Genomic DNA, 18,779 nt, shown 5'->3' with positions numbered 1-18,779 from the left:
ACTGGGGCTTGTAGGTGCTACCCTAATACCCATAATAATCTAACCATTAGACTTCACTCCCCTCCCTGAGCTGAGAATTGGGCCCCAGTAATCTTGCTTCCCAGCTCCAACCAGGAGAGCCCACTCCTCTTCCCAAGTGGGGAGGAGAACCCAGGCGTCCTGACCCCCAGGAACTCCATCCCACTGTCCACGGGAACAGGACCCAGAAGTCCTGAGTCCCACTCCCCCAACACTAACCACTAAGCCCACCATCTAAGAAGGAGTCCCTGGTGTTGGCTGTCTCTAAGATCCTACTCAAGCTAACGGGAGAGCTGCCTGTAGGGACTTTCCCAAGCCAGAGTGGCTAATTCAGCTGTGGAGGCAGGTGGGTCTTTCTCTGGAGTTGTGGGTTGGAGCCCCACATGGGATACATTTAGTTTTGGGCATCGATCCACCCTAACAATGGTTACATTGAATTAAGCCTGTGGGAGGGGCGGGGGGGTGTTGGTGTCTGTTGGTTGGGCTGGGGGGCTGGGAGTCAGGGATAGCACTCTGGACTCCTGGATTCTTTCCCCAGCTCTGGGAGGGGAGTGGGGGTCTAGTGGTTAGACCGGGGGGAGGGGGCTGGGAGCCAGGACTCCTGGGTTCTTTCCTCAGCTCTGGGAGGGGAGTGGAGTCTAGTGGTTAGACCTGGCGGAGGTGCTGGGAGCCAGGACTCCTGGGTTCTTTCTCCAGTTTTGGGAGGGGAGCGGGATCTAGTGGCTAGAACAGGAGGCTGGGAGCCCGGACTCCTGGGTTCTCTCTGAGCCTTCGGGCGGCACTAGGGCCCCGGTGGATCTGGGAGGCGCCTCTGGCTGCGGCTGTGGGGCCCGCCCCTCCGCAGTGACTCGCTCGGGTGTGGTGGGTCCCGCAGTCCCGTCCCGGCCGCTGACACAGGCCCGCTGCAGGCAGAGCCCGGAGTCCCGCATCGCCTCCCGCAGGTAGGTCCTGGGGGGGACCCGGGGCCTCCCCGACTGGCCACCCCGTCGCCCGCTGGGTCCCCGGCTGTTGCCCCCAGCGGATCCCTCCACTGCCGGCCCCCGTCCGGGCTTCCCCTGCCCCAGATCCCTGGGGCTGGGGGCCGCTCGTGCACCGGATGGATCCCCCGCTGCCCACTGGATCCCCTCCCCTTTCTCCGGGGATTCCCTCCTGCCCCCTGGATTCCCTCCCTTCCCCCGGGAATCGCCTTCTGATCCCCATCCACTGGATCCCCTCCCTTTCTGATTCCCTCCCTTCCCCGGGATCCCCTCCTGGCCCCTGGATTCCCTCCCTTTCCCCTGGGAATCGCCTTCTGGTCCCTTCCCTTCCCCCCGGGATCCCCCTCTGAGTACCGGATCCCCTCCCCTTTGGGGATCCCCTTTTGATCCCCATCCACTAGATCCCCTCCCTTCCCCCCAGGATCCCCTCCTACCCCCTGCACACTGAATTCCCTCCCTTCCCCCTGGGGATCCCCCTTCTGATCCTCATGCACTGGATCCCCTCCCTTCCCCTGGGATCCCCTCCCTTCCCCCCAGGATCCCCTTCTGCCCTCTGAGCACTGGATCCCCTCTCCTTCCCCCTGGGGATTCCCCCTCTGATCCCCTCCCTTCCCTGGGATCCCCTCCTGGCCCCTTCATACATGATCCTCTCTCCTTCCCCCACAATCCCCTCCTGCACCCTGCACACTTGATCCTCTCTCCTTCCCCTGTGATCCCCTGTACACTGGATCCCCCTTCCCCCTAGGATCCTCTTCTGATCCCCCATGTGCATTGGATCCCTTCCTCTTTCTCCCCTGGTGATTACCCATCTGCACTGAATCCCTTTCCCTTTCTCCACTGGGGATCCCCTTAGAATCCCCCATGCACATGGGATCCCCTTCCTTCCACCAGGGGATCCCCTCCTGCCCCCCTGCACACTGGATCACTCCCCTTTCTTCCTCAGGATTCCCTTTTGAATCCCACCACACTGGATCCCTGCCCTTCCCCCTAGGGGTCTCTGATCCCCTCCCTCTGGATCTCCTCTTTTCTTCCCCAGAGATTTCAGATCTTCACACACTGGATCCCCATGGGGCTCAAATTTCTTACTCCATTCTCTCTATTCTTTCCCCTTCCCTGGAGATGTGTCCCTCTGGGTTCCTCCCTCTATAGCATGATCTCTAAATCCCTACCTGGTAACCCCTTTGCCCCATTAGATCCCTTGAAATCTACCCTCCACTCCTACACTGGGGCCTTTTCTCCCCTCTGCTGTGGTTGTCTAACCCCCTTCCCCTCCATCCTTTTACACCTCCAACTTTCTGCTCTCTTTGGATTCCTCCCCTAGGATCTCTAGGGCAGTGGCTGTCCAGATGACTGTACCCCTTTTGTGAGTCTGATTTCTCTTGTGCACCCCTAAATTGCTCCTCGCTTAAGAAGGATTTGCTGGCCAAACCCGACCTCAAAAGACCAAAGTGTCCCAGCGCGCTAACGCTGACGAATGGCCGACTTTCTCATTTTGACCAGGGGCTTATAAAAGAAATCCGCTGGAATAGCAATATTGTACTTCCATTTCGGTGGGTCGTCTATAGAGCAGTCTAAATCAGTCATTGGCTGTATGAGATTTGAGTTTGTACTGACCTCCCTACTGCTTTTTATGCAGCCTGTTGTAAAACGAGGTGGAGTTGATAGAAGACCTCTGTGTAACCCCAGGGGTGTATGTATGGCTGATTGGGAACCCCTGCTCTAGGGGATCCTCTTAGGACTAGATTCTCTCTTCCCCTTCTCCCCCCACCCCACTGGATTCCTCCCCCCTGGGAACAACTTGCTCCTCTTTATGCTGGATCACCCCATCACCATCCCTCCTACTGGGATCCTTCTCTGGGGAGATCTCTTGCCACCCTGAACACTGGATTTCTTCCCCTTCACCTGGATTTCAGGGAATCTCCTGCTTCCTCTTTACATTGGATTCCTTTCCCCACAGGGATTTCTTGACCCCCTTTATGCTGGATTCCTCCCCCTCCACGGGGATTTCAGGGAGTTTCTTCCTTCCCCTTTACTCTGGATTCCTCTCACCCATGGGGAACACGGATACCTCTTCCCCACAGGGACTGTGTGTGTGTGTGTGTGTGTGTGTATGTGTGTGTCCGTCCTCTGACCCAGCAGGGAGGGGATCTCTTCTCTTTGGCTCATGTCCCCCCATTGCCCCTCCCCCCCAGCAGATGGGGTGCCGAGTGGCTTGCTCAGCCCTGGGCCTAATTAGGCTTCTTGCACACTGGTGCTGGGTCGCTGTCCTCCACCCCCTCACCTGCATTTCCCCCCCCCCAGTCTGGTTTGGCCTCTCACCCTGGCTGCTCTCCCATGGAGCTAACGACCCATTGTCTAAAAAGAAAAGGAGTACTTGTGGCACCTTAGAGACTATCAAATTTATTAGAGCATAAGCTTTCGTGAGCTACAGCTCACTTCATCGGATGCATTTAAATGCATCCGATGAAGTGAGCTGTAGCTCACGAAAGCTTATGCTCTAATAAATTTGTTAGTCTCTAAGGTGCCACAAGTACTCCTTTTCTTTTTGCGAATACAGACTAACACGGCTGCTACTCTGAGACCCATTGTCTCTCTCTTCCCCCACGTCCCCAGGCATCTGGCCTGGTGCCCAGAGGCCTCCCGCTGCTCTAGCATCTGCTCCTTTCCCCAGCTGACACCGCACCCAGCTTTCCTGTCCCCGGGCTGCTGCAGGTCTGGGGCGCTCTTCTCGCTTTTGTGTGGCCTGGAGGACGGGTTGAGGCCTCATAGCTCTTGGGTTCTACTCAGGGGTCTCAGGCGCAGAGGGTAGGAAGTGGGGTCTGGAGGTTAGAGCAGGGGGGCTGGGAGCCAGGACTCCTGGGTTCTCTTTACAGGCAGAAGAGGAGTGGGGTTTAGTGGTTAGAACAGCAAGGCGGGGAGCCGGGACTCCTAGGTTCTGTTCCCAACTCTGGGAGGGGAGTGGGGTCTGGTGGTTAGAGCAGGGAAGGGCTGGGAGGCAGGACTTCTGTTTCATTCCCCCGCCCCACTCGATTAAATGGATAGAAAGGTGGGTGGCTGAGTCCATACGGCTTTTACTGTCGTACCCCGCTTGTCCTATGAGCTAGCCTGGCCTCGGGGTGTCGCGTGCTAAAGCTCTCTTGGCAGAGCCCCTATTGAGGCCCAATTAAATCTGTTTGGCCTGCAAATCAAGCCAGCGGTCGACCTGGGAATCAGCTGGGCCCTCTCTGGGGACAGCGATTCTACAGCCCATGCTGCTCAGCTGGGGATCCTGCATCTCCTGCATAAAGCGTGATAGAATCCGGCTTTCTCTCCCCGACGGCCCTGGGGCAAGTCAGTGGATGCGTTTTGCCGGGAGCTGAGCTGGGGCCGGTTTAGCCCAGTAGGCTTCCCCCCTGCCCCCCCCCCCCCCCGCTTATAAGTGGGCCGTAGGTGTAGACAATGCCCCAGTGTTCTCTGATTTGCATCGTCTGGGCGCCGCTATTCCTGCAGTGCCGGCATTAAATCTTCCAAAGCTCTATCCGGTCTGCTGAAACTGGCTGGTGATTTCGCCCGCTGAAAACAGAAGAGGGGAAAATAGTTGCTAATGAAAGAAAAGTTCTTTTGTGTCCCTCGGCAGCACCGGCCAGATTTTAAATGAACCTTGGTGGATGTTCATTTAGCACCTGCTAAATGGTTATGGCGGGTGTTTTCCCTGTTTCACAGCAGGGGAAACTGAGGCACAGAACGAGGGCGTGACTGGCCCGAGATCACACGGGATGTTAGTGGCAGAGCTGGGAGGCCTGACTTCCGTTCTCTCCCAATCCAATTTCTAGACTAGGGGCTGCTTGGGCTTAATTTTTAGGTCTGCCCCAGACCCAAATCTGAGCCGATCGAGTCATTTTCCGACCCAACCCTTCTCCCAAAACCTGCGGCAGCACCACCGGCACCTCCAGCCTGTGGGGTTGGCACAGCGGCAGCTGCGTGTCCTGCCCCGGCCATCTACTGCCCGCTGCTGCGTTGTGTGGAGTGCGGGGCACAGGTTTCCCACCTGACGCAGACCCAACCCTTGTAGTTGGTCCTGTCGGGTTCGGGTCAGGTTGCAGGGCTCTGTGCTAGACTACATCCCACTGCCAGAACTGGGGATAGAACCCAGGAGTCCTGACCCCTCCCTGCAACCCGCACATCAGTCCCCTCCGAGCTGACTGCATTCCTCTCCCAGAGCTCAGAACAGATGTACAGAGAGAGAGATTCCAGAGTTGTATCATTTGTACTGCTGCCCATCGCCATTGTATCAGGGCTTTTTCCACGAGCAGAATCCCCTGTGGATTTCATAGTCTCTCTGTATGTCTCCCTTCTTGGGGGAAAAAATCCTACCTGGGGTAGGGATTTGGGGTTTTGTTTTGCTATTTTTTATTCATTTCTCCTCTTCCTTGTTTGTTTTGTTTCTGTACGGTGGGTTGGCTGGGGTTCATTGGGTCGCAGGTGTCATCTGTGTCAGCCTGACGGTGGAAAGGTTTTTCTAAAGTTGGGGACTTTGAAGCGTGTTCAGAGCTGGGGCTTAGAACCCAGGAGTCCTGGCTTCCAGCCCTGCTGCTCTAACTACTAGACACCACTGCCCTCCCAGAGCTGGGAATGGAACGTCAGAGTCCTGGCTCCTAGCCCCTGTGCTCCCCTTCCAGAGCTGGGGTTAGAACCCAGGAGTCCTGGCTCCTAGCCCCCCTGGCCTCCCCGCTCTAACCACTAGACCCTGCTCCCCTCCCACAACTTGGAATAGAATGTGAGAAGCCTGGCCTCCAGCCCGCCCTGCTCCCCTTCCAGGGCTGAGGTTAGAACCCAGGAGTCCTGGCTCCCAGCCCCAACCCCCGCTCTAACTATTAGACCCTGCTCCCCTCCCAGAGTGCTGCCTATCTGCAAAAGCATGGCACCCGATTCCCGTGGTTACTCTCCAGTTTGATTCCCTGTTTTGGCAACACCCGATCCAGATCCTGCTAGGTGCTGGGGCCCTACCCCTCCAGGAGCTAAAGGGCACTCGGTCCCCTACAGGTGTGGGCCCTGAAATTGTCCAGGCACGTACCTAACTAACCAGGCGCTTGTGCCAGCCGCTTCCCAGAGCTTCCTGCTTGCCCACCTATGGGCAGCTTCTGCTGTGAGGATACCGAGCAAACACTGTGGGTGGGGCGGAGGGGGCAGTTACTCCTGAGCAAAGGGACATGTCGTCTGTTTTGAAAACCCTCCTGGGAGAGACGTCATCTCACCAAGGGGAAAGGGGGTGGCCCACGCTTTGTAGCAGAACCACCAGTGGGTTGAGGGGGGCGTGAAACTGACCAGCCCTTTGTCTGTTTTCTTTCCAGCCCATCTTTTCGCAGATCTTCCTCCAGCTAGGAAACCAGCCCGATGTTCCTGGTCAAGAACTTCCTAGGAGGAGGAGGGGGAGGAGGAGGAGGAGGAGGAGGTGGCGGGGGCTTCGGCGGGAACATCGGGAACGTGATCGGAGGGTTCCTGAGTGGTGGCGGTGGAGGAGGACGGGCTGGAGGTGGGGGAGGCGGTGGCGGAGCCATGGGCATTATCGGGGGAGTGATCAGTGCCATCAGGTTCGTACGCAGCCTTGTTGTTATCGGTATCGCGCTAAATGCCTGGGCGCCATGACCAAGACCGGGGCCTCGTCGGGCCGGGCGCCGCCCAGACGCCCGGTGACGGAGAGCGGGATCCCGTCGGGCCGGGCGCCGCCCAGACGCCCGGTGACGGAGAGCGGGGTCCCGTCGGGCCGGGCGCTGCCCAGACATACTTTAAGAGACAGTCTTTGCCATTTCAATAGATAAGACAGAAGAAGGAAGGCTCATTACCCCATTTTCTAGATGGAGGAACTGAGGCCTAGAGAGATCAATGTGCATCTTTTCCTCCTTGGAGACTTTGGACAGCTCCATGGCGGGGGTCCGGGCACTAGGACTCCTGGGTTCTTTTCTCGGATTGGATTGGGGTTGGGGGGGAGTGCCTTTGGATCAAGGACAAGTAAACCTAGACCATGCCTGAGAGGGGTTTTTCCAGCCTGTTCTTAAAAACCTCCAACCCTGGGTATTCCACAACCTCCCTTGATCGCCTGTTCCAGACCCTAACTCCCCTGAGAGTTACAAAGTTTTTCCTAATACCTCACCACAATCTCCCTTCATGCCAGTTAAGCTAATTCCTTCTTGTCCTCTCCTCAAATGGATGTGAAGAATCACTGTCCCCTTTATAACAACCTTTTACTCGTCATTATCCCCATTTTACAGATGGGGAAACTGAGGCTCAGTAGGTGACGTGCCCAAAGTCGGCCAGCGGCTGGTCAGTCTCTCATCCCCAGCTGCTGTGCCCTGCCCCGACCCGGAGGGACCTGCTTTAGAGGGTGAGAGGAGAGGTCAGCCCTGGTGGCTGCTGAGTGGCCGGGAAGGGTAGTGGATTATGTGTCGGGAGCATAGAACTTGCTAGGAACTGGACTGAATTCATTACAGGCAGGGGCCACCATACAGCCATCCAGGGTCGGGAGTGTAACAATTTTCAGCCAGGCCAGATTCGAACTGGTGAACCTGTGGGTGAAAGGCTCCCTAGCTAGCTCCTAAAGAGCCTGGCTGTGTCCCTGACGATATTGTTGTTTGCTGTAGGGGCCTGTTTACTGGGGTTCACGCTCGCCTCTGGACTTGCTCCAGTGTGTCCACATCTTTCCTGAAATGTGGCGCCCAGACCTGGTCACAATCCTCCAGTTGAGGCCTAATCAGCGTGGAGTAGAGCGGAAGAATCACGTCTCGTGTCTTGCTTACAACATTCCAGTTAATACAGCCCAGAATGGTGTTTGCTTTTTTTTTTTGGTTGGGCAACATTGTGACACTGTTCACTCATATTTAGTTAGTGGTCCACTCTGATCCCCAGACCCCTTTCCGCAGTAGTCCTTCCTAGGCCGTCACTTCCCATTGTGTATGTGTGCAACTGATTGTTCCTTCCTAAGTGGAGCACTTTGCATTTGTCCTTGTTGAATTTCATCCTGTTGACTTCAGAGCATCTCTCCAGTTTGTCCAGATCATTCTGGATTTTAATCCTCTCCTCCAAAGCACTTGCAACCTCTCCCGGCTTGGTATCATCTGCAAACTTTATAAGGGTCCTCTCTATGCCATTATCTAAATCACTGATGAAGATATTGAACAGAACCGGACCCAGGACTGATCCCTGAGGGACCCCTCTCGTTAAGCCCTTCCAGCATGACTATGAATCACTGATAACTACTCTCTGGGAACGCATCCCAGATCCTTCTGGGATCTGTTGGCGCTGGGGCACCAGAGGAGTGTGTGGTGTTTTGGGGTTCACCCAGGCTGGGCGAAGTGCTGGCAGGCTGAGACAAAGTAAATGAGCAATCTGATCTCTGTCTGGCCTGGAAAAGCTGGACAGGAGACTGAGTCTCTGAGATGCTCGTTTTCAGTTTAATTCCTGTCTTGGCCTTTCTCCCCGTTACTTGGCATCACTTGACTCATGGGCCTTTGTGAATCAACTCACTTGGCTTTCATCTCGTAAATCACCAGCCAATGATCGAGTTCTGTCGAGGGTCTGCTTGATGGGCTGGAGGAGAAGCAGAGGACCTGCAGTGGGGGCCCAGTGAGAGGGGCTGGTCCCTCCAGGGCGATTTTGGGGCTGGAAGGGTCCTGATTTCAGCCTGCAAGCGGGTAAAGCCAGGGCATTGAAGGCACCCAGAGTTACAGGGCAGGCGGTGACCCATCCCCTTACTGGTCTGGCTTGAACCCCAGAATCCTGTGGCCTCTTGGGGGAAGCGGATCCTCCCTTGCTAGGAGGTGTTGCTTTGAATGTGGTGCCCTGCCTATTGATTTGGGGTCGTGGGGAGTCTGGGGATTAGGGCTGGCTCGGCGGCTCTGCCTTGCTTTGGTTTTCAGTCAGACTGGTTTGTTCACATAGTGGGAACTAGCTAGAGGCCTAGGCCCCAGGGAAACCCTGACAAGCGCAGGGGAGAGTTCCCGTTCTCTCTGTCCCCGCCTCGGTTCTTCCCCTGATGCTGGGCTCTTCTGTCATCACTGATTGTCCCCCAGTGCTTGCTTCCATGCATAAGATCCCCAAGCACCTGGCAAACCATATATGCAGGGATCCCTCACCCAGCACTGAAATGCAGCCACCTCTGGGGATGCGGTGTGGCAGCTGTTTATACAGGGTTCCCTCACCCAGCACAGAAATGCAGCCACCTCTGGTGGTGCAGTGGCAGCTGTTTATATAGGGATCTACCTCTAAATTGGAAAGTGGTTCTGCAGTTTATCATGCCATGTATTGTGTGTAGGGGAGGCAGCGTGGTCTAGTGGCTGGGACACTGGACTGGAAGATAGGAGCCCTAAGTTCTGTTCCCAGCTCTGCTGTTGTCTCTGTGTGAGCCTGGATGTGACTCTGTGCCTCAAGTTTCCCCCTCTGTATAGGAGGGAGGTGCTCTTACATGTATTATGGTGGCACGCTAGGAACCCCAGGTGCTGTACAGACACACAACTAAGAGGTGGCTCCTGTTTCAGGTGCATCATTTCACTTGACAACAGCCGTATCTTCATGTTCGGGACACTTTTGCCTCAGCCATCTCTCTTCTATACACGCAAAATATTAAATACATTAAATATTAAGGAACTGGACTGGAACCTGGGGAATCTTGGTTCAATGCCTGGCTCCACCACTGGGCTCCCTGTGTGATCTTGGGCAAATCATTGCATCTCTCTGGGCCTCAGTTTCCCCATCTGTAAACCTGGAATAATAATTATTCCCTTGTCTATGCAGATTGGAAGCTCGTGGGGTCAGGTACTGTCTCAGTCAGGTTTTGTGCAGCGCCTGGCACAGTGGGGCCCTGATCTCGGTCGGGGTCCGTGCAGTGCCCGGCGTGACGGGGGCCCTGATCTCGGTCGGGGTCTGTGCAGCGCCCGGCGCGACGGGGGCCCTGATCTCGGTCGGGGTCCGTGCAGCGCCCGGCGTGACGGGGGCCCTGATCTCGGTCGGGGTCCGTGCAGCGCCCGGCGTGACGGGGGCCCGATCTCGGTCGGGGTCCGTGCAGCGCCCGGCGCGACGGGGGCCCGATCTCGGTCGGGGTCCGTGCAGCGCCCGGCGCGACGGGGGCCCGATCTCGGTCGGGGTCCGTGCAGCGCCCGGCGCGACGGGGGCCCGATCTCGGTCGGGGTCCGTGCAGCGCCCGGCGCGACGGGGGCCCGATCTTGGTCGGGGTCCGTGCAGTGCCCGGCGCGACGGGGGCCCGATCTCGGTCGGGGTCCGTGCAGCGCCCGGCGCGACGGGGGCCCTAATCTTGACTGGTGCTGCCATAATGCAAATATATAATAACTTTACCACATGGACATGTGTGTATAAAATACCCTTCAGAATTGTTTCCTCTTTCTTTCCCCCTCTGTATCACAGCGAAGCAGCAGCTCAATATAATCCGGAGCCAGCGGTAAGTCCTGATTACAGTTCTCCTGTTCTAGCCCTGCCTGTCCTGCTTCTAACGACTCCTGTCATATATTAATGTGGGCTCTGGACATGCTGAGTTTGTAGCAAAGCGTGGAGGGGAGGGTTCTCTGGCACGGAGCCCCATTGTCTTTGTTGGGGTAAGCTACGGGAATGCAGGCGTCCGCCCAAGAGTAAGTATTCTGTGGCTTGTTTTGTTTTTTAAAGTGATTTGCAAAGACGAGTAAATGGGGCTCATGTCCTTGGCTGCTTGTTCACGGAGCACAAAGACTGCCCAAGGTGTCGTGTCGTACGTTAGAAATTCAGGTCTCCTTTTCCCTGTTTGTCCTGGAGGACGCTGTGGACGACTGGAGAACTGGATCGTGCCCTGCAAAGAAAATCTTATTGACTGGAAAGGGAGGGGAAAGTGGCTTTTATTAATTCGGATTGTCTCTCTTTGAGCCAGATCCTCCTCTGGTGGTGTAAACTGGTTCTCTTGAAATCAATGGAGTAATACCGGTGTGCCTTGGCGGGGGATCTGGCCCCATTGACTCCAATGGCTTGAGACCCATTTACACAGGCTGGGGATCTGACACCAGTGGAATGACGCCCATTTACACCAGCTGGGGGTCTGACACCAGTGGAGTGACACCCATTTGCCCCACTGGCAAGCCTGTCTCATTCCTGATTTACACCATCTGAGTATCTGTCCCTTTGTGGGTTGTCAATGTCCAGCCCTATTTAACTCAGGGCGCTCTTGGGGGAAAACGCTTTCTGCTAACGATCCACCCCAAACCTGCTTATAAAATATCCAAACCTGCCTTGCAATGAGCTGAAAGTCTCCTGCTTTTCTTGTCTATCCAAACAAGAGCTGGGTTCCCTGCGTCCGGGCTGTCCAGATATCCACTCTTCTTGGATTATGTCTCAGTTTCAGATGCTTAAACGTTTTTTGCTAAGGAATCTGCGCCTGCTGGTGGATGATTTAAAATCGCTCTAGGGTCCTGGTGCTTTCGCTTTGAGTCGTTGGAGAGACGTATATATGTTTAAACCACCCTGGCTATTTATATTTTGTAACTTTCTGTTTATTTCTGCCCCCCCCACCCGCCCCTCCCAGCCCCCTCGCAGCCACTTCTCCAACGTGGAAGCGAACGAGAGCGAGGAAGTACACCAGTTTCGGCGCCTCTTCACGCAGCTGGCTGGAGATGTAAGTATTTTGCCGTCCTCTCTCTTTGCATCCATCAGAAAGGGGCCCTGGCCCAGCCCTGAGGGCATCTCGCTGGGCCAAAATTTTCACTGAGGGCCTCTGCTTTTTATTTTAGGGGGGCTCCGAATCTGAGACTCCTTGGGCCTGATTCCCAGTCAATTCACAACCCCTTTGCAAATCAGGCCTCTGGTTACCCTGTGACCTTTCCTCTCCTTTGACTTTCTCTCCTTAGATAGCCCTGCCCAGAATTCTTTGCAGCATGGGACTCCAGTGGGTTATGGGTGGGGCCCTACCAAATTCACGGCCATGAAAAACACGTCACAGACTGCAAAATTTGGTCTCCCCCCGTGAAATCTGGTCTTTTGTGTGCTTTTACCCTATACTATACAGATTTCACGGGGGGAGACCAGCGTTCTCAAATTGGGGGTCCTGACCCAAAAGGGAGTTGCAGGGGGGTGGGGGGGGTCACAAGGTTATTTTAGGAGTGTGTGGTATTGTCACCCTTCCTTCCGCACTGCCTTCGGAGCTGGGCGGCTGGAGATCAGCGGTTGGCGAGGCGCTCCGCTCTGAAGGCAGGGCCCCCCAGCAGCAGCACAGAAGTAAGGGTAGCAGTTTCGCTACCCCCCTCCCCCAACAATAACCTTGCAACCCCCCCCCCAACTCCTTTTTGGGTCAGGACCCCTACAATTACAACACCGTGTAATTTCAGATTGAGATAGCTGATATCATGAAACGGACGATTTAAAAAATCCTATGATCGTGAAGTTGACCAAAATGGACCGTGAATTTGGTAGGGCCCTAGCTAAGGGGTGAGGAATGGGTGCAAGGAGGCAGCCACCTCCATCCTGGAGCAGCCGGGAGGTGGCTCCCCGCGGGTTGATCTGCTCCAGAGAGACCAGGCAGGGCGAGAGTCACTCCAGCCCGGTGTGACGTCCCCCTTGTCTCTGTGCTTTGCGGCAGGACATGGAAGTGAGCGCCTCCGAGCTGATGAACATTCTCAACAAGGTGGTGACCAGACGTAAGTGGGGCCCGCAGTCCGCTTAAATCAAACCCTGCCTCGGTCGATTCATTTACAAAATGGTTAAAAGGCCCGGGCCGGCTGGACCCTGGCTCCCAGACCACAGCTGCCCTGTGGTGCTTGGTAACTGTTTGTCCTGATGCTACAGGGGACCTAGGGAACGTCAGGACTCCTGGGTTCCATTTCTGGCTGGCTCAGGGTGTGACCTCCGGCAAGCTGCTGTCTGTGCTTTGGTTTCCTAGATTCATTGGTTTTAAGGCCAGAAGGGACAGCTGTCACGGAGTGTGTCCCCCCACTTCCTGCGATTCATAGTGACTCTCAGCCAGCCAATAAAACAGAAGATTTATTAGATGATAGGAACACAGTCCAAAACAGAGCTCGTAGGTACAGGAAACAGGATCCCTCAGTTAGGTCCATCTTGGGGGGTAGGGAGCTCCAAACTGATACTCCCCCCAGCCTCTCCTCCGGCCCTTGTCTCTTTCCCGGGCAAGAAGGCCACCTGATCTCTTTGTTTGCCAACACTTTCAGCTGGCACCTTGCAGGGGAGGGGCTCAGGCCATCAGTTGCCAGGAGACAGGGTGTTGGCCATTCTCTGTGCAGGCAGCATCACACTGTCCCCCTGCTCTGCAACAATCACACACCCTTATCCCACCACCTTGATACTTAAGAAATGCACAGGGGACTTTTATGATCATCTCGCCTGACCTGTATAATGCAGGCCAGGGATTCCTGCATCCAGCCCATATCTGGTGGCTGAGCTAGCCGGCTGCCCTCTCTGAACAATGGGGGACGATGCTGAACTTCTGGTATCTCCATGGCACTGAGATGCTTGGCGCTGGACCCGGCGCCCCAGATGCAGAGCTCCGTGGCCTGGCGCCCTGTCGTATTTACTCCTCCCACGTCATCTGAAATTGCCCAAACCTGCTCTCTTGCCTTCCAGATCCTGACCTGAAGACGGACGGGTTCGGGATTGATACCTGTCGCAGCATGGTGGCCGTCATGGATGTATCCTCCTCCAGACTGACGTCTGAGCCCAGGAGCCTTTAAAGATACCAGGGCCTGATTCACAGCTCCTGTGCCAGAGGCAGGGATGGGCGGTGGGGGCTTTAAGCTCCCCTTTGTTCTCCCTCCCTATATTCTAGGCCCTGCCCAGCCCCTGCTATCAGTCTCCGGGTTGCCCTAACTCAAACTTCACCCCCATGGGCCCTGGGGGGCAGAGAATAGCCACAGCTCAGTGCGCTCTGGCCACGCCCCTGATCTGCCCCCTATGCTGGGACCCGTATGCCCAGCTCCACGCTGGCTGGGGAGGTTCCCTGCACGGGTGAGAGTCTCAGGAGGCCGTTTCCACCCATGTTGAAGGCCCCTGTGCTGCTGGATCCCCTCCCTGCGGCTTGGCAGGGCCCTGGGTGGCTTTGGCTGACGTCTTTGTTCCTTGACCTCGAGCTTCAGAGCGACACGACCGGGAAGCTGGGCTTCGAGGAGTTCAAGTATTTGTGGGGGAACGTCAAGAAGTGGCAGGTAGAGAGATGGGGGGGGAGGGGGGCGGTTATCACGTGTGGCTGAGACCCGACCGTACCCCCCCCCGGGTGTGGGAACAGGAGGGGGAACGAGAGACCTTGGGGCTCCCAGTCTTGGGGGGGCCTTTTCAAAAGCGCTGGACTCCAAGGAGCCTTCCCGGCTGGAACTGACGTGCGTTACTTTCAGCCCGGCGTGTCGGGGGGGGGGGGAGCCTTCCTGCTGCATTGCCTTCTGGGTACCCAGAATTCCCAGCGCCGCTCCCCTGCCTACCTGCCAGAGGTACTGGGGGTGCCTAGCAGGGGGGCAGCTGGGATCCGAACAGTCCCCTCCTCGGGGGCAGAGTTAAGGGGCTGCGTTGCCTGTGATTCCCCCCCTGCTCCCTCCGTCACCCAGCGCTCTAGGGAGGGGCTGCCGTTTTAGTTGGGGGGGGCGTCTCTCTCGGTCCCTCCTGCCCCCCATGTGCCACTTGAGCGGTGGGGTGGTGGTTTCTTATTTCCCTCCCCCGCTCTGCCGTTCTCGGGGTGGGGGGAGATCTTGGCTTCTGCCCTTCCCCCCTCGCCCATATCTGCCATCTCTCTACCTGTGGTCCCCCTCCCTGCCCAGCCCCAATCTGCGGCTGGGTGTTTGTGCTGGGGGGGGTACTCTCTTAGCCCATAACCAACTCGTCTCCTCCCCCTTGCCCCCCAAGTGTGTCTACAAACAGTACGACACGGACCGATCTGGCACCATCGGGAGCAGCGAGCTGCCAGGCGCCTTCCAAGCAGCGGGTAAGGAGCTGCTGAGGGGTGGGATTGGCGGGGGGGACCCCCAAGGGCTGTCTCAGGTCAGGGGAGTGACTGTCTCTGCCCCCCTTTCCCCCCCAGGCTTCCGGCTGAACGAGCAGCTGTACCAGATGATCGTGCGCAGGTACTCGGACGAGAACGGCCACATGGACTTTGACAACTTCATCAGCTGCCTGGTTCGCCTGGACGCCATGTTCCGTAAGTGGCCTGCGGGTCGCTCCTGGGGATGTGGGGGAGGGTTCTGGGGTCCTCTGCCCCCCCTTCCCTCCGTCCGCCCCCCCCCCCGCATCTAGTGTGAGCTGGGCACCTCCCATCTGGGTTTAGCTCCATGTTTATACAGCGCCTTGCACAATGGGGCCTGGTCCATGACAGGGGCTCCTAGGTGCTACTGTAATACACCTAATAGCACTAAAATGTACAGCGCCTGGCACAATGGGGCCTGATCCATGACTCTGGGCTCCTAGATACTACCGTAATACACCTAATAGCACTAAAATGTACAGCGGCTGGTGCAATGGAGGCCTGGCCCATGCCTCGGGCTCCTAGGTGCTACCGTAATACACCTAATAGCAATACAAATGTACAGCGCCTAGTGCATTATGCTAATGCAAGAAATAATACAAAAAACCAACAGCAATGGTGGATAACGCCACATGGGCTGGTTTCTCTCTCATCCCTACCCCTCTGCCCTGGCCTCCGACGAAATGGATTTCTGTCAGTGACTCGGCACTCCAGCCAGAAACCATGGGGTTAATCCTAACCAGTTCATGGGAACCCCCTGGTTCTGGACCTGTGACGTCAAGGGAGTGGGCCACCGGCATTTGTCTGGGAGGGGGGCGTTTGCCTTGGAGAGAGGATGGCTCGTTAGCGATCGGAGCACATGGATGGAGGTCAGGATTCCTGAGTTCTATCCCCAGCTCTAGGAGGGGAATGGGGGCTGGTGGTTAGAGCGGGAGGGGGCTGGGAGCCAGGACTCCTGGGTTCTATCCCCAGCTCTAGGAGGGGAATGGGGGCTGGTGGTTAGAGCGGGAGGGGGCTGGGAGCCAGGACTCCGGGGTTCTATCCCCAGCTCTAGGAGGGGAGTGGGGGCTGGTGGTTAGAGCAGGGGGCGGGGGGAGGGCTGGGAGCCAGGACTCCTGGGTTCTATCTCCATGATCAGGGGATAGAGATCAGGGCGGCTTCTGCTGTGCCAGGCGCTGCACAGACACGTGCTGAGAGACAGTCCCTGCCCCACATTTAGACAGCCTAGATCGAAAAGAGGGGAGGGAGACAGAGGCAGGATTATCACCCCCCCACCCCGGCTCACAGGTCGCTCACAGATAACTGAGATCTCCGGAGTCCCAGCACACTGTGTTAACCATAAGGCCGCCCTTCCCCCTCTCCTCTCTACTCCTACAGGTGCCTTCAAGTCTCTGGATAAGGATGGGGACGGGCAGATCCGGGTGAACATCCAGGAGGTGAGTGAGGCGGGAGGCTGGCTGCCCCCTGGCCTTTTCCTTCCTGCTCTCTAGCAAGGGACCCCGATGTGGTTCCTGCCTCCCTCGCAGGGCTGGCCTGAAACTCCTGGGTTAGTGGGTCCAGCCCGGCTTCCGCAGGCCACTCCTGGTGGAGGGGGGGCTGGGGCCAGGGACCTTCCCAGCTGCGTGAGGAGCGGCCGCAGCCCCAGCAAAGCCTGAGCATCCTATTGGGGCCCATCGGGAATGGCACCTCTGCCAGCCCCGCACACCTATCCCATTGGGGTCCATGGGGAATGGCCCTTCCCCCGGCCCTGCACCCCCACCCATTGGGGTCCATGGGGAATGCCCCCTCCCCACCCCACCTTAAAACCAGAGACCAATCCTCTCCCGCCCATGGGTTCTGCGAGCCCGTCTGACGCCTAGGCGGTCTGTATTTCGTATTGCCCTGCCCAGCTCTCTCCTGACCACTCTTCCACTCTGCCCTGCAGTGGCTGCAGCTCACCATGTACTCCTAAGAGCCTGCATGCCAGCCTGGACCGACGGCCCAGAGGGCGCCCCCCCGGCCTCTCCGGGCTCCATGCTGCGACCTGGGCCTCTCCACGCCAGTGGCGACCAGCCCTTCTCTTCGCTTTTTGATTTCCAACCCCCCACCCCGGCTCCCTGGAAGACCAGATGTCCCCTGCTCTCCATCCCCCACCTTAGCCGGCTCTCCTCCAGGACACCCGGCCGCTCAGTCTGGTGCTGTGTACGCTCCGGGGGGGAGGGAGGGGGGGCTTCCGATTTGGAGGTATGTCTGCTGCCATGTGATCCACGCTTCATTGATCCCTCTTCGGGCCCCAAGGAGCTCCCAGCTCCGGTGGGCGGGGGCAGAAACGAAGCCAAATGCAGCAATCAGTGGAGCTATTTACCCCTCCCCACACACGCCGGCAGATTTTAACTTCCCGATCGGCTGGGATTCCGGTTCCCTTCCTGGCTGGACTTTCGTCGGCTGAATGGGAGCCAACAAGGCCAGTTCCTTCCCTGCATGCAGTTTCTCTGCCCAGGCTCTAGTGAGGCTGGGCACGGGGTGGGGGCAGGTGGCAAAGCTTTTCCCTGTGGCAGACATGGCAGCCGACCTGGCTCTCTGTCTTCCGCTAGTGGCTAGGTCTTGTATTGCGATTTTATCCAGCTGCTGCAGTAAACGCTTGTGCTTTTTAGTCGGGAGGTGCTGGGTTCGATCCCCCGCAGACCACCCAAGCCAGGGAGGTATCAGATGGGCATCAAGTGCCCCCCCTGCCCCCAAGGGCATCAGGTGAGGCCACTGCCTAGCTGGGGCGTATGTGAATCCAGGGCTGCCCCGCTCGGTGGTGGCATTTTGGAAGGCAGGAGGGATGCCCGGGCTGTTGGGGGTTTGCCCTGGAATGTACCAGCTGTCTCTATCCCTGACGCCCACCGTGTTTTCTAAAGCTCAATAGAAACAATAATAAAGTTCTATAATAACATGTCACCAGAGCTCGGATGCGTCTCTTTTCCGCCCCTGCGCTGCGTTCCAGCTAAACGTATGCTCCCTGCCAACCCCCTGTCTAGGAGCTGTCACTGTTTTCATACTTCATGCCTTCCTCCCCTCTCCCCTGAAGCACTGACAGTTTAAGTCACTGCAATGCAGCTGCCTGTGGGGTGGAATGCAGCGGCTGTTTTTAATAGCACACAACAGCTTCACCGGCCTTATTGTGGTGCTTGTGTGGGCCCCCTTGTCTGAGCACCTCGCATTCTTTAATGTGTTTAGCCTCACAAGGTAGGCCAGTGCTACTCTCCCCATGCACAGATGGGGAAACTGAGGCATGGAGCTGCAGTGACTTGCCCAAGCTTACTCAGAAGGAGCAGGGAATTCAACCTGGATTTTGCTGAGTCCCAGGGTGGTGGCCAAAGGGGAAAATTTTAGGGACGCAGAATTATCCAAACTGGGATTTAACCAGTTGGATGTTTAGTTGCAAAAGGGTCAATGGAAAAATAAATGGGCCCAAATTTAAACACCTCCCATCTGTAAATCCACATCTTGACATCAAAGGACTTGCACTGGATTTCAGCTGGTGTTAACTGAGAACAGACTCTGACCCCAGCGCCCTGAGCTCTTACTCCTGTTCCAAACTCAGTCGTTACGTGCTAATGTGTCAACTGCCCGTCTCTGCCCTTCTTGGCATCCCGGCCTGAACTGGGGACGCGCTATTCAGTGTGGGATACCTGGTGCAGATCAGCCGTCACGTTCCACCACAGAGGTGGCAGCATTTCACTGATGGTTGAGTGAGTCCCCCTCAGGAGGGAGGTCTGGAAAACACATTCCTCATCGGAGTTGGGGGGAAGGTACTAGGTAACAAGCAGGTATAGCGCTACTGGTAAGGGTTAGGG

At 56.9% G+C, this 18,779-nt stretch overlaps 1 protein-coding gene across 3 annotated transcripts; it reads left to right on the top strand.

Annotated features, from left to right (window-relative positions):
* Nucleotides 1–800: 800 nt before the first annotated feature.
* On the top strand, nucleotides 801–17,880 carry CAPNS1 (calpain small subunit 1). 3 transcript variants are annotated; one of them, XM_038381434.2, is made up of 12 exons: nucleotides 869–959; nucleotides 2,317–2,358; nucleotides 6,326–6,565; nucleotides 10,389–10,422; nucleotides 11,530–11,619; nucleotides 12,580–12,637; nucleotides 13,578–13,642; nucleotides 14,087–14,155; nucleotides 14,844–14,922; nucleotides 15,019–15,135; nucleotides 16,336–16,394; nucleotides 16,883–17,880. In XM_038381434.2, exons 3-12 carry the CDS (start codon nucleotides 6,369–6,371, stop codon nucleotides 16,907–16,909), a joined length of 795 nt encoding a protein of 264 aa, XP_038237362.1. In that variant the 5' UTR covers nucleotides 869–959; nucleotides 2,317–2,358; nucleotides 6,326–6,368; the 3' UTR covers nucleotides 16,910–17,880. The 3 variants fall into 3 exon arrangements, with proteins under 3 accessions (XP_038237361.1, XP_038237362.1, XP_043357572.1); XM_043501637.1 differs by having other exon boundaries at nucleotides 878–959; nucleotides 2,317–2,545; XM_038381433.2 differs by lacking the exon at nucleotides 2,317–2,358 and having other exon boundaries at nucleotides 801–959.
* Nucleotides 17,881–18,779: the final 899 nt, after the last annotated feature.

Source organism: Dermochelys coriacea, chromosome 23 (genome assembly GCF_009764565.3).
Source record: "Dermochelys coriacea isolate rDerCor1 chromosome 23, rDerCor1.pri.v4, whole genome shotgun sequence".
Taxonomy (NCBI): domain Eukaryota; kingdom Metazoa; phylum Chordata; order Testudines; family Dermochelyidae; genus Dermochelys; species Dermochelys coriacea.
The sequence above is the reverse complement of the archived record's forward strand: the minus strand, read 5'-3'. Positions and strand labels throughout refer to the sequence as shown.

Bases quoted from the DNA above. Each gene is read 5' to 3' on its own strand.
- CAPNS1 (XM_038381433.2), top strand. From the start codon at position 6,369: ATGTTCCTGGTCAAGAACTTCCTAGGAGGAGGAGGGGGAGGAGGAGGA. The intron at 10,423-11,529 runs GTAAGTCCTGAT...CGCCCCTCCCAG, and splicing joins AATATAATCCGGAGCCAGCG to CCCCCTCGCAGCCACTTCTC. The intron at 11,620-12,579 runs GTAAGTATTTTG...GCTTTGCGGCAG, and splicing joins TCACGCAGCTGGCTGGAGAT to GACATGGAAGTGAGCGCCTC.